The sequence below is a fragment of the Macaca thibetana genome, chromosome 2 (assembly GCF_024542745.1).
Source record: "Macaca thibetana thibetana isolate TM-01 chromosome 2, ASM2454274v1, whole genome shotgun sequence".
NCBI classification, from domain to species: Eukaryota; Metazoa; Chordata; class Mammalia; order Primates; family Cercopithecidae; genus Macaca; species Macaca thibetana.
In genome coordinates, this window is record NC_065579.1 from 96819763 (window position 1) to 96832552 (window position 12790).

At 45.9% G+C, this 12790-nt stretch overlaps 2 protein-coding genes across 6 annotated transcripts in view; one reads left to right on the forward strand and one right to left on the reverse strand.

Annotated features, from left to right (window-relative positions):
- NKTR (natural killer cell triggering receptor) overlaps positions 1–7303 on the forward strand; it is a 49109-nt gene extending 41806 nt beyond the window's left edge. For 4 of the 5 annotated variants that reach the window (XM_050780345.1, XM_050780343.1, XM_050780342.1 and 1 more), the window contains 4 exons: positions 1001–1096; positions 1842–1898; positions 2403–2507; positions 4472–7303. In XM_050780345.1, coding sequence (XP_050636302.1) covers positions 1001–1096; positions 1842–1898; positions 2403–2507; positions 4472–4559 — 346 coding nt within the window. In that variant the 3' untranslated portion in view covers positions 4560–7303. The remainder of the gene's footprint in view (positions 1–1000; positions 1097–1841; positions 1899–2402; positions 2508–4471) is intronic. The other variant, XM_050780341.1, reaches the window with a different exon arrangement.
- The window catches only part of HHATL (hedgehog acyltransferase like), a 464648-nt gene that overhangs the window by 403741 nt on the left and 48117 nt on the right, over positions 1–12790 (reverse strand). The window lies entirely within an intron of this gene.

Below are 12790 nucleotides of genomic sequence, written 5' to 3' on the forward strand. Positions count from 1 at the left end.
GGGGAGAAGGGTGGGGAGCCAAGTGAATGCAGAGGGGCAGAATTGTACTGCTTACATTTTTGCTTGTTTTATTAAGTATTAGACATAAAAAATGATTAAAGTATAAAAAACTATATAATACATACTCATGTACCTGCCATCTAGCTTAAAAAAATAGAACTTTGGGCCGGGTGGGGTGGCTCACGCCTGTAATCCCAGAACTTTGGGAGGCCGAGGTGGGCAGATCACGAGGTCAGGAGTTCGACACCAGCCTGACCAACATGGTGAAACCCTGTCTCTACTAAAAATACAAAAATTAGCCGGGCATGGTGGTGCATGCCTGTAATCCCAGCTACTCAGGAGGCTGAGGCACTAGAATCATTTGAACCTGGGTGACGGAGGTTGCAGTGAGCCGAGATCACGCCACTGCACTCCAGCCTGGGTGACAGAGTGAGACGACTCCTCAAAAAAAAAAAACAGCGCTTTGATGTACCAGTGCCACCCCTAGTTGCACGCCTATGTCCCAAAGTTAACCATTATTCTAAACTTTGGTTATAATTTTGTCTTTATCGTTTTACCCCAAATGTTTCTATCTTCATACAATGTTATATTTGTTTTTTTAATAAATAAAATACTTTTATATATATAGATGTTCTACATTTGCCTTCTTCATTCAACGTTGTATTCTAGAGATATATGTCTCTACCTTAATTTTTTTAACCCATTCTACCATTGGTGGAGATTTGGTTTATTTTCTTCTCAGTGTTATTGGTGTTATAAATCAGTCTTCTATGCACATACTTGTGCCAGCCTTTTCTTGTTTTTCTTCATTTTCTTCTGTTTGATTTTAACCATGGTTGTTTTGAGATTTCCTCGTTAGCTGACGCTGTCACATCCACTGTCAGGAGTTTGTGAGAGGCCTTTCTTCTTGTGTTTTCCTCTTCCTGCCCTACCAGTAATTAATTTTAATATCATGGTGAGTTAACATAATTATATATTTTTTCAATTGCTTTAATTGTAGATCAAGAAGCTACTCTAGAAGTCGGAGCAGAGGATGGTACAGCAGAGGCCGAACCAGAAGCCGGAGCAGTTCCTACCGGAGTTACAAAAGTCATAGGTGAGCTTGTGATCTCGCTCTGTGATGTGGTCTCCATCATGTCCACTTTTTAAGGCTATACAGATAGAGGGGGTAGTTGTTGAGAAGAATCATGTCATTACTGAATATAATACTGGCCTATTTTCTCATGTAGTTTTTTCTGTGAAAGAGCTGTGGAATTCTTGACTATTCCTCTGTTGGGATCTTATCAGAGTGAGACAAGAGAAGCAGTAGAAATATTTAAGAAGCCTTGACCCCTACCTCCACCTCCCCCACATGCATCTTCCTTAACCTAAGTTTTACATCTGCATTTACCTCTTGACATGGGTTAGAGATTGGGATAGGAAGACTGTAGAGAGGGGACCAAGAGGAAGAAGCATATATGTTGGGGGAAGGGTGGCCCCAGATTTCTAGTTCTCCTAGCTGCTTTCCCTCTTTTGCCTCTGAGGTATTTTCTACTGCTGTCACTTCACTTTACTTAACAGAGGTCCTACCTGTACAGACCTTTCCCCTAACTCCACCCAGTGTAGAGCCTCCCTAGTGACTTTATATGCATCTCAGAGAAGAACTGCATAAAACTTCATCTTAGGAAATCCAATAGGCTTTTTAGAAAATCCAATATACTTTTGATATGAAAACAAAACAAATGTAGCTGTGGGATTTCACTGTATTTTCACCTTGGTGGGCAAATAAATGTCTAGATATTTGGTATAGCCCATCCTGCCCTGATCTAGAAGATGATGGTCCTTCATGTGATTAATATTAGGACGTCCAGCAGGAGCAGATCCAGGAGCAGCTCATATGATCCCCACAGTCGGTCCAGGTACGAACAGGGATTGGGTAACCATCAGTGGGGCAGAACTGAAAGATCTTGTTTTATAAACTGTTAGTTCAAAGTGGTATTTTATTGAGTAACTAAATGCATATATTTGTCTCCTGAAACCATACCTTTTCTAAATGAGGTCTTTTTGACAGGTTTTATCTGTTGGCCCATTGTACTCTAGTATCAAAAATGACAGTATCAAATTGTAATGGCAGGTGTTTATTGAATATAATTGCCTACAAAGATCCACCAGATTTAAACTAACTCGTTAATTTTATGGTATTTTTCAACGCAGAAAAGAAATTAAAATTTTTCTCTTTAATTATGTTAAGTCTCATTTGGGGGCAATTGTTAAATGTTTCCAGTACTTGTTTTGGAAATATATCCTCACACTGTTACCTAGTGCCCATGTTCTAAGCTAGAACACTCCTAAGATCCTAAAAAGAAATAGGAACATATGAGTATTTGAGTGGGAAAATTTAGTGTTTGTTGTTGCTGTTAAAGCAGGTCCTACACCTACGATAGCTACTATAGCAGGAGTCGGAGTCGAAGTAGAAGCCAGAGAAGTGACAGTTACCACCGAGGCAGAAGTTATAATCGGCGGTCCAGGTGGGTCTCTCTCCTTTATCATCCGTTATCGCACTGCAGGCCACGGTGGGCACTTGATATGGGAGGTGACGGGCTGCTAGTGGAAGAGAAAGCGGTATAACCTTCCAAGGACAGAAATACTTTTCCTGGTTAAATCTGAAAAACCCACAAGCAGCCACTAAAAGTGGCTTTTATATTAAGAGTTGCCAGGTAATATCTGTTGGTTATTATTAATGTTTGAATCTAAAATGGGTTTTTAAATATTCACATATCTTGGACAGACCTTTGTTTTGGAAAGAAAGAAGGCCAGCCAAACTGTGGCCACTTGCTTAAATAGAACTACTTGCTAGCAGTAGCCAGTTTCTCATTTTTTTTTTAATAAAAAAATACATAATATTTGCTTCAGCAGCAGGATTGAGGTTTATAGGTTGTCAATTATTTAGCAAAATACATTTATGTATTATATGTATTATGTTTAACATATTTTGGCTTCTGCAAAAATCTTTATGTTAACTTTTGTACTGTCCTTTTCTGGTGGCTTCTGGTCTTGCCTTCCCCTGTTCATTGCAACTACATTGATGCTTGTAAATATCAGTGTGATCTGGATACTCCCTTGCTTGAAACTCTTCAGGGACTCCCTACTGCTTTCATGATCAGGTCCAGCCTCCTCAGCACCAACTCCAGCTCAGACTCTTTCTGGCTTCCCTCCTTTAAAGTGCTGGGACTTTTCCTTCTGCCTGGAGACACACGTGCCCTCTTCACCATCTCCTCTTTTGCCACTTGAAATGGCCAGTTCCCATCTACCCTGCAGATCTCCACTGTCACTGGGCAGCCCTCCCTGATGCCTAATTATTGGATATAGTCCCTCCCATCTGCCTCTAAGACAGCCTTTGCTCCTACTGCGGCCTCCCTCGCTCCTAAATTATTTGTCTTGGCAACTATTGTATTCTGTCCTTGAACCCCAGAGAACTATACGTGGTTTCGTGTGTGTGTGTGTGTGTGTGTGTGTGTGTGGTGTGTGTGTGTGTGTGTGTGTGTGTGTGTGTGTGTGTGTGTGTGTGTGTGTGGTGTGTGTGTGTGTGTGTGTGTGTCCGTCCAGAATCTTGCAAAACGCCTGGCTCACAGTGAATGTTTTTCAAAATAACTGAATGGGACCCATGACCAGGTCCTCTTGACTAAGTATCCCAGTGGTCCTGTTCATGCCCAGGGCCGCCGCCACCCCTCATTGGACCCCATTTTGGTTTCCATTTCTTTAATGAAACTGTTTGTGCACCTTTTCCCCATTACTTTTCTCAGGTAATCTATTCAAATATTGATACTCATTTTGGTTAACATGGGAAACTATTCTGCTCTTTGGTTTTTTGTTTTTGTGGTCCCAGCATTTTCATGAATGAATTTCACACAAATTTCCTAAGATGTGATGTTTCTTTATTTTATTTTAATCTTGACATTACTACAACTTGTCATTTAAAACATCTTTGAAAAGTCCATAGTATGAGCTGGGCACAGTGGCTCACGCCTGTAATCCCAGCACTTTGGGAGGCAGAGGCGGGTGGATCGTCTGAGGTCAGGAGTTCAAGACCAGCCTGGCCAACATAGTGAAACCCCATCTCTACTAAAAATACAAAAAATTAGCTGGGTGTGGTGGCAGGCACCTGTAATTCCAGCTACTAGGGAGGCTGAGGCAGGAGAATCACTTGAACCCAGGAGGTGGAGGTTGCAGTGAGTTGAAAGCATGCCATTGCACTCCAACCTGGGCAACAAGAGCGAAACTCCGTCTCAGAAAGAAAAAGAAAAAGTCCACGTTGTTGCCATAGTCAGTACCCTATGTCTGTGCTATGCTGCATCAGTAGTGCATCAGTTACATTAGTGGCTTGAAAACATCAATAGTGTTTTCAAGCCACTCATATAAAAAAGAAGCTACAAGAGGAATTCAAAGATTTTATAGTTACAAGGTTTTTATATATTTTGTTTTGTTATTACAGGAGTTGTAGATCTTATGGCTCTGACAGTGAAAGTGACCGAAGTTACTCTCATCACCGGAGCCCCAGTGAGAGCAGCAGATATAGTTGAAAATGTCCTTTTTGTGGATACAAATTATATCTTATTTGTAAATATCTGGCAACTTAAAAGCTTAAGAAACTTAATGACAGTCTGTTGTTCTATTTCAATATCAGAGATGAATTTCAAAAATAGATACTTCTTAATTGTTACTCGTTCATTTACATGTGGGGAGAATTTAAAATACAGATATGTCTCCTAAAAATATTTTTATGCCACATTTTACAGTAGCCAACTATGGAAATGAACTTCATTTTCTTGAATCAAGAAATCGTGAAATTTATGTATAATTTGCAATATTATTTTAAGTCTATTTCACTCTATCTCACGTATTCCTTAGAATACAGATTCTTTTTGCCTGTTTTTCCAGTTTTAGCATATATGCTGCCAAGCATAGAACTGTGAAGGAGAACTGTTAAAGGCGGCCAAATATTTATATACTGATTACATAGAGTCTTGTACATAATGTGCTCTAAAAACAAACCACCCAGAATTGATACTGTTGGTAACCAGGAGTATAAGGCAGTGGCTCTGGGGTTCTTAATTCATTCCTAACTTCTTTGATATTTCACAGGATTAGGAAAGTGGTCATGATACGTCCCACACAGTCTGTATTACTTCAGGCTTGTGGGCAAGGTTAGGAAGAATCAATCAGCCTTAACTATAAATACCTGCACTGTCTCTGAGGACTTACTATTTTATGTTCTTTTTAATCAATACCTATCAGAAGTTTAGGTTATAAAAGCAATTCTATTCTACTTCATGCTTTGGTGCTTGGTAATTTTTGGTACCTCTTTAAGCATTACTCTTATAGATCATATATTTAAATACCATAAAAGAGAAAAATTAAATTCAAAAAAATCACTGGCACCAAAAATGGTTTATTCTGAGCTGTCTTCACTTTGACTATTTGGGGGGCTTCTCTCAAGTACAGATGTGGGTTGGGGTCCCCTGGAGCAGGCAGGATTGGCAATAGGAGCTACTGGCCACTCAAGTCTACTACGTGTGTGTACCTCTGGAAGAGTGAAGACTGGACTTCAAAAGTAACATCAAAATCTAACTGCCACCATCCTGGAGACATTTTGCAGGGCTTTCAAGTCTTTCAAGTACAGGATATTACCACAACAGCAGCTGAACTGTTGTAACCAGCATGTTTTTCCTGTTTCCACTGTGACCTGCAGCTGACTGAAAGCCTTGCATGACCTGACCCAGGTGCAAGAGACAGGGGAAGAGGGATAGAGGGTATAGCATAAATTATATATTTTCATGGCTTTGGGTGGTTCCTCCAAAAATAATTGGACCTGTAAAAACTAGTGTGTGTGTGTGTGTGTGTGTGTGTAATCTTTACTTTGAATTTGTTCCCCAAGTGTACTTAATCACCTTAGTGCCACTTTAATCCAGTTATGCAGAAGAAATTCATATTGGATGCCTGATGTAGAACTCAGCACCACCCTACCACAGGCCTTGTCTGGTGTATTTGGGAAGTGGAAAAGAGCCCTCAGTTGTAGGGAGCTGACAACCCTTGGTGGAGGGAGGGTGCCCTTGAATGTATTAAAACTATCACCCAAAGAAGGTATGAAAACAGGGTAAGGTGGTCAGTTGTTTGCCAGGTTGATAGACAGAAGTACATTAGAAAACAGGACTTTGGCCAAACAAACAATACTGGATACTGAATACAAAACAGTATGATTTAAAGGTTTTCAAGGGTTGCCTGCAAAGGAGAATATTACTACTAGTCAGAAGGAAAAAAATGCATTCAGAACCCAAGCAGAAACTGCCAAATGTAATTAAGAAAAGTTGCCCTTGGGCACTGTGTTAGTTTTCTATTGCTGTGTGACAAATTACCCCAAATTTAGCAGTTTAAAACAACACCCATTTAGCAGTTCTGTAGCTCATGGGTCTGGCACAGTGTGGCTGACTTCTCTGCTCAGGGTCTTACAAGGCTGAAATAAGGGTTGGCAGGACAACATTCTTTCATGGAGGCTCTGGGGAAGAATCTGCTTCTAAGCTCATTCAGGTTGTTGGCAGAATTCAGTTCCTTGCTGGCTCTCAGCTGGGGGCCCCTCTCTCACCTCCTTAAGGCTGCCTGCATTCCTTCTTGTGTGGTCCCCTCCAGCTTCAAACCAGCCTTCCTGCTCTTTCTCATGGTTCATCTCTCTCTCCCGTCCTCCTCTGTTTTAGGGGCATATGATTAGCTCAAACCCACAGATATATTTGAAGGTCGATTGTGCGATAGAACATAATTGCAGGAGTACTATCTCATCTCATCATATTCATGGGTTCCGGAGATTAGCTTACTGAAAGGGGGAGGGGCATTTTCAAATTCTGCCTACCACAGGCAATAACTTTGCCCATCTCAGCTGTGGGTGGAATTTTATCCAGAAAAGATAGGCCCTAGAAGCCTCATTTCTTTTCTCCATGGACAAGGACAGCCCTCTGCTGCAGCATTCAACTTGTATGTTTACTGACAGAGTGAACTACAGAAATAGCCTTTCTTCCTAAAGGGGATTGTTCTGTATTTTGAAGTTATTTTTTAATAAAATTGAATTATGTTGTGTATTGTGCTTCTTAATAGGAAATGCATTATTGGACTGTTTTTGTAACATCTTGTTTATTGCAAATAGCTAGTATTGTTCAAAAACTGTATAAAATACTTTTGTACATATTAGCAATGTCTAATTTGTATACACTTCAGTTAAATTTCCCTAAAACTTGAAAGGGGACCTTGTAGAAATTAAAATATATACTTAGTCTAAGTCTGAGTCTGTGCATGTTTCATCTTTCTGCTGACCCAGCCAGTGAAGACACCTCATCTCCTTTGGCAGCTCCTTTTCTTCTAGCTGAGTGTTAGTGGTGGGTGTAGGAGGTGGAGCTAGAGAGAATGTCAGACAGAGATTTTAACCTACACAGGTAAGCATTAATGATGCTTGGTCTTTCTCTCCTGGAAGCTCCAGATTTCCCCTACACTTTGTTGTCCAGCTAAAGTGACCTGCATAAAGATGTCTTTGCTGAGGGAGGAATATGTCACATCCCATCTGTGAGTTTCTGCCTAGAGACAGTGCATTTACCTACAGCCTCTACATTTCCCTCCCTAACAGCAGTACATCAGGCAGTGCAGCACATATCACTCACTCCCAGAGAAAACATTCTTTTAGCATACACAGAATTTTCAGGGAAGTACAATTAACTTTTGTCTTCTCAGAACTGAAAGAAATGTGTATTTTCTTAGTGAACACAACATAATTTATTGCAGTTAACTTCTCACTGCAGACACTCAGTTTTTAAACTGAGTTCACAGTGGACTCCTTATTTCAGCAACTCCTGAAATTTGTCAAATCTGGATGCATTCCTTTAAAATATCAAAGAAAATGCAGGATCAAGTTCTGATAGTGGTAAGCTTCATAGTTGGGCAGTATTGGGGGCAAAATGTGCCAAGGACTTTGGTCTTGACTCTTCTGAATTAGCTGGGCATTAAATAGGTGGGAAGGTAATTCAAGGAAAATGCCCCTCTTGCAAGACACTAACTGGGAATCACTGTTTAGAAGAGATGGGAGGTGGCCAGGCACGGTGGCTCACACCTGTAATCCCAGCACTTTGGGAGGCCAAGGCGGGTGGATCACTTGAGGTCAGGAGTTTGAGACCAGCCTGGCCAACATGGTGAAATCCCATCTCTACTGAAAAAAAAGAAAAAAAAAAAAGAGACTCTATTCACTTTTTCAAGGCAGATGCTGAGCCTTGAACAAGTGTTGCAGACTAACGTGGTCAGGTGAAAAGATGTGGAAGCCATGCCTCGTAAGGTGAAAGGGACTGGGTTCAGATTTCCAGAGGACTGGTTTTTGGAACAGAGAATCAACTCTGCTGTTGCCCACAGTGAGGCGAGAGCCCGCAGGCCCATGAGGGCCTTGTGGTAGAATGAGCTGGGAAGACAGCAGGGAGAAGTTCTTTGATGTAGTAAAGGCCCCTCAGGAGTCCAGAGGTTTCGGGAGGAGTTGGGTACCTTGAAAGAACACGTTCATCTCAGGACAGACTGGGAAGCTTGTCAGGGCCTCATAAGTACAAGGCAAGGGGAGTCTGCCCTGGCCACATACACACAGGGCTAGGAGGCTTTAGTGGTCTGGTTTCTTTCAAAGTTTCAGTACAAGGTAGAGGTAGTACTCCCTTGCTGCTGCCTCCACCCTCCCTGTGAATCAGAAGGCCCCGGGTGGGCCTGCTGCCTCTTGGAGACCCCAGACCCATCACTTACTGTAACCCCTCAAGCTCCAGCTCCCTAGACTGAGCTGAGCTTCACAGCCTGTAGAACCCAGGCTAGCTTGGAGAGGGTTGCATCTCTTCAGCCCAGAGCCATGAGGATATCAGGGTAAAAGGAGGAGTGGCCACCTGTATTTCTAGTGCTTTGGGAGGCCAAGGCAGGAGGATTGCTTGAGGCCAAGAGTTTAAGACCAGTCTGGACAACATAGCAAGACTATCAAGACAAAAACAACAAAAAAGTAGCTGGGCGGCCGGGCGCGGTGGCTCAAGCCTGTAATCCCAGCACTTTGGGAGGCCGAGACGGGCGGATCACAAGGTCAGGAGATTGAGACCATCCTGGCTAACATGGTGAAACCCTGTCTCTACTAAAAATACAAAAAACTAGCCGGGCGAGGTGGCGGGCGCCTGTAGTCCCAGCTACTCGGGAGGCTGAGGCAGGAGAATGGCGTAAACCCGGGAGGCGGAGCTTGCAGTGAGCTGAGATCCGGCCACTGCACTCCAGCCTGGGCAACAGAGCGAGACTCCGTCTCAAAAAAAAAAAAAAAAAGTAGCTGGGCATGGTGACACACACCTGTAGTCCCAGCTACTCAGGGCTGAGGTGGGAGGATCACTTGAGCCTAGAAGGTGGAGACTGCAGTGAGCCATGATTGCACCTCTGCCCAGCTTGGGCAACAGAGCAAGACCCTAGCTGAGAAACAACAAATGGAGTGACCTGAGGTCTCAGGACAAACACCTGCATTCTGCATCTTGAGCCCTGATCCTGGGCCTCCTATGGCTCATAAACCCTGAACGAGGGTATATATGGCTGGCACACTCAGACATGATAGACAACCAGGGGTGCTTATCCCTTCCCAGCCTGCAGACGAGTCTGCCTCCCAGTGGACCTGGCCCACAGGGGTTGGGTGTATAGGCTGGCACTTCACCAGCCTCTGGTCACCTAAGACCTCTAGTAACTAAAATCTCCCATCAGGCCAGGTTCCCAGAGAAAGCCTGAAAAGAGTCCCCACTGACCTCAATGCCTCCAGCCTAATTTGATTTTATTTTGAAGAAGCAGGGGGACTTCTATGAGCAACTATTCTACGGTACAATCCTTAAGGACTCTGGCCCAGAACCAGACTGCTTGGGTTTAAGTTCTACTCTGCCACTTCCCAGTTGGGTAACCAGAAGGAGGACAATTTGCTTGACCTCTCTATAATTCAGCTTATCTGAAAAATGGATGCTAGGGATTCCTCCTCCTAGAACTGTGGTGTATTAAATGTTTAGAAAACCAAGCATACATCAGTGGTTCAGAGATGGTGGTCCCTGAGGTGGTGCCTCTAGAAGTGAAGGAGTCCCAGAGGGTTCATGTCTGGGGCCAGGCTCAATCACTAGGGAGAGGCCCAAGACCCCCAGAACTAACAGGGCAGGAGAGGATCCTGGAAGCTGCAAAAGAGACCTGAAATGCCAAAGCCATGATGTTTATGCTGTGAGAGGAAACCAGACAACCTGCTGGTTTGCATGAGGCCCCCAACCAAGGGCAGCTGTAGCCTATTAGTGCTGGGTTCAGTGGAGGCAGAATTCAGGTGTAACCTCCACCCTTACCCCACACCCAGCGGATTCATGTTTTCCCGCCCTGCTTAGAACTTTGGGCTTTGGGTCAGCACCTAGTGGGTAGCTTTGAACTTCCCTGCCACCCCACCGGCCCCATGATGTGTGAGTTGAGTTGCATTGCCTGTATTTTTCTGGCATTGCCCACTCTGCTCTCCCTCTTGCCCAGGCTCAGTTACACACAGTTCCATGCCCTCTGAGCCGACTCAGCCCTGCATTGCTCCCACACATGCATACCCACAACCTGGGCTGTTCTTTCCAACTTCAGTGGGGTTGAATCTGGTTTCCCCAACCAAGCCTGGGGACACTCCAGCACTGAGGGTAGATACCTAGGGAAATTGAAAGAAAATCCATGAGCTGTTTTCCAGAGGCAGGGGCATAGCTTTCCTGACCCTGCCAGGACCCAATCCCAAATGTGTGAAGGATCACTAAGCTCTGCCCTTGCTGGGTGAGCATCTCCAGACTCCTGACTCATCCCTGGGGCATGCATTTCTGGCTTAGGAGTCACCTCCACAATAACTCAGTCCCTCCCTCCAGAAAGCCTGCCTTGACCTCCCTGAAGTGAAGCTCCTACTGCATGCCCCTCATCAGGACCAAGAGAGAAATTCTGCTTCTGCCTAGCTCTACCTGTTCACTCCCACTGACCAGACAACTGATCAACAGGAATCTTGACTCCACCACACCAAATCCCCTCTAGTTCCCTGCAGGCACTAAATTGTCTCCACCTCCTGGCCTTTGCAGGAGCTGTCTCTGTCTGGAAAGCCCTTCCACTCCCTCATTGCTCTAGTTCAAGTTCAAGGCTCAGCTCTGGGCCCACCGGACAGCTCTTCAAACCACTCCTTCCTGCCAGGTCCAATGTTGCCAGGTGCCCACAGCTGCTCACAGAGCTCAGGCTCTGCCCTGGGACTCCCCAGCCGATGAGCTGCAGGCCAGAGAAACAAAAGGGGAATAGCCGAGGCCTTCAGGGAGACTGAGTGCCCCCCTACCACCCGTCCCCTCCCTTCTCACCCAACCTCCAGCCCTTCCTGCAGCTTGACTGCTGGAGCCAAGGCCCCAACAAGGCCCCACAGGGCCACCAGCATCACTACCTCAGTCACGCTGGCCACACCCTCTGTCAAGCTTTGACTTGGCAGTGGGCCTAGCAATGTCCCATGCAGCTCTCTCTGTCAGGCTTCTTCCGGCCCGTGGAGAGGTCCCCTCTCCCCACCTCCCTTTCCCCTGGTTCCTGATGTTGATGCCTAAGTGATTTGTCCTGCTCTGAGCCTCAGAGTCCTTATCCAACCAATGGGCACACAGCCCCTCCCTTACTACCTCCTGGGCCAGTGCTAGGATCCACTGTGAGTCAGATGAGGAAGTGGGCTGGGAGGAAGAGGCAGAAGGCAGCCCTCAGGGGGCTAGCTGGTCAGAAGCATGTAAGCTGCTCTGGCCTGGCCTTAACCTGGGGTTTCTGGGAGCTGGGCCAGCTGTCTGTGCACCCATGCAGGTGCAGGATGTCTGCAGCAGCTGCCAGGGGCTTCCAGATGCCCCAGCTTTGGCCCTTGAGACATTTTCTCTCTGGCTCTGGGATAGCCTTGTCCTGAAGCCCTCTGATTCTGGTGGAGAGTGGGGGTCGGGGAGGAAGCCCTTGCAGTCTTAGGGGACAGACCATCAGGCTGTTTCATGGCACCTGCCTAAGACCCTGGTCTCTCCTCCGTTTCTCCTCTGGCACCTAGAAACAAGTCACCCTGAGCCAGCGCCAGAGTTCCTGCCCACTCATGAGTAGGGCAGCATACCCAGGAGATACTGTTGCAGCTGGACATGGACTTGTATGTAAACATAAGCGCACGTATGTGGGGAGGGGTGCGGAATATCAGGATGGGGGCAACATGAGAGTGACCCAGGATGGGCAGTAGTCAACTTGGGGTAGGAGTAGGGGATGCTCACAGAGGCCTCTCCTCTACAATGGTGGCCCAGTCACCATCCAGACCTTGCCAGGTCTAGTGCCCCGTGGTCCCCACCCTGCTGCCTGCTCAGCCTGGCGGCATTCCTTTACAGCCTCCTGCCAACAGAGCCAGCCCCCTGCCCCCACGGGTGTCCATGCCAGAGCAGCATTCCGCAAGCCTGGCTGCATCTCCCCAGCAGAGGCTGAGCAGGGGGGGCCACTCAGCAGTGGTCAAGTCACACGGCTAGAGGGGCACAGTGGGGCCTGAGCCTCTGGCCCCTACTCCTCTGGTCCCTCTGTCTCCTGGTCCTGGGCCAGTCACCTTAGAGGACTTGATCGCTGCAGTTGTAGTCCTGGGTTTTAAATCTCCTGCCCTGGGTGGCCCTATGCGGCATGAGGCCACCAGGTAGGTATGGGTCCACTGGAGCCAAGTCCTGGAGGCACAGAGCAAAATGAGCCCTGCGCCGCCCTGGGATAGGGATGGGAG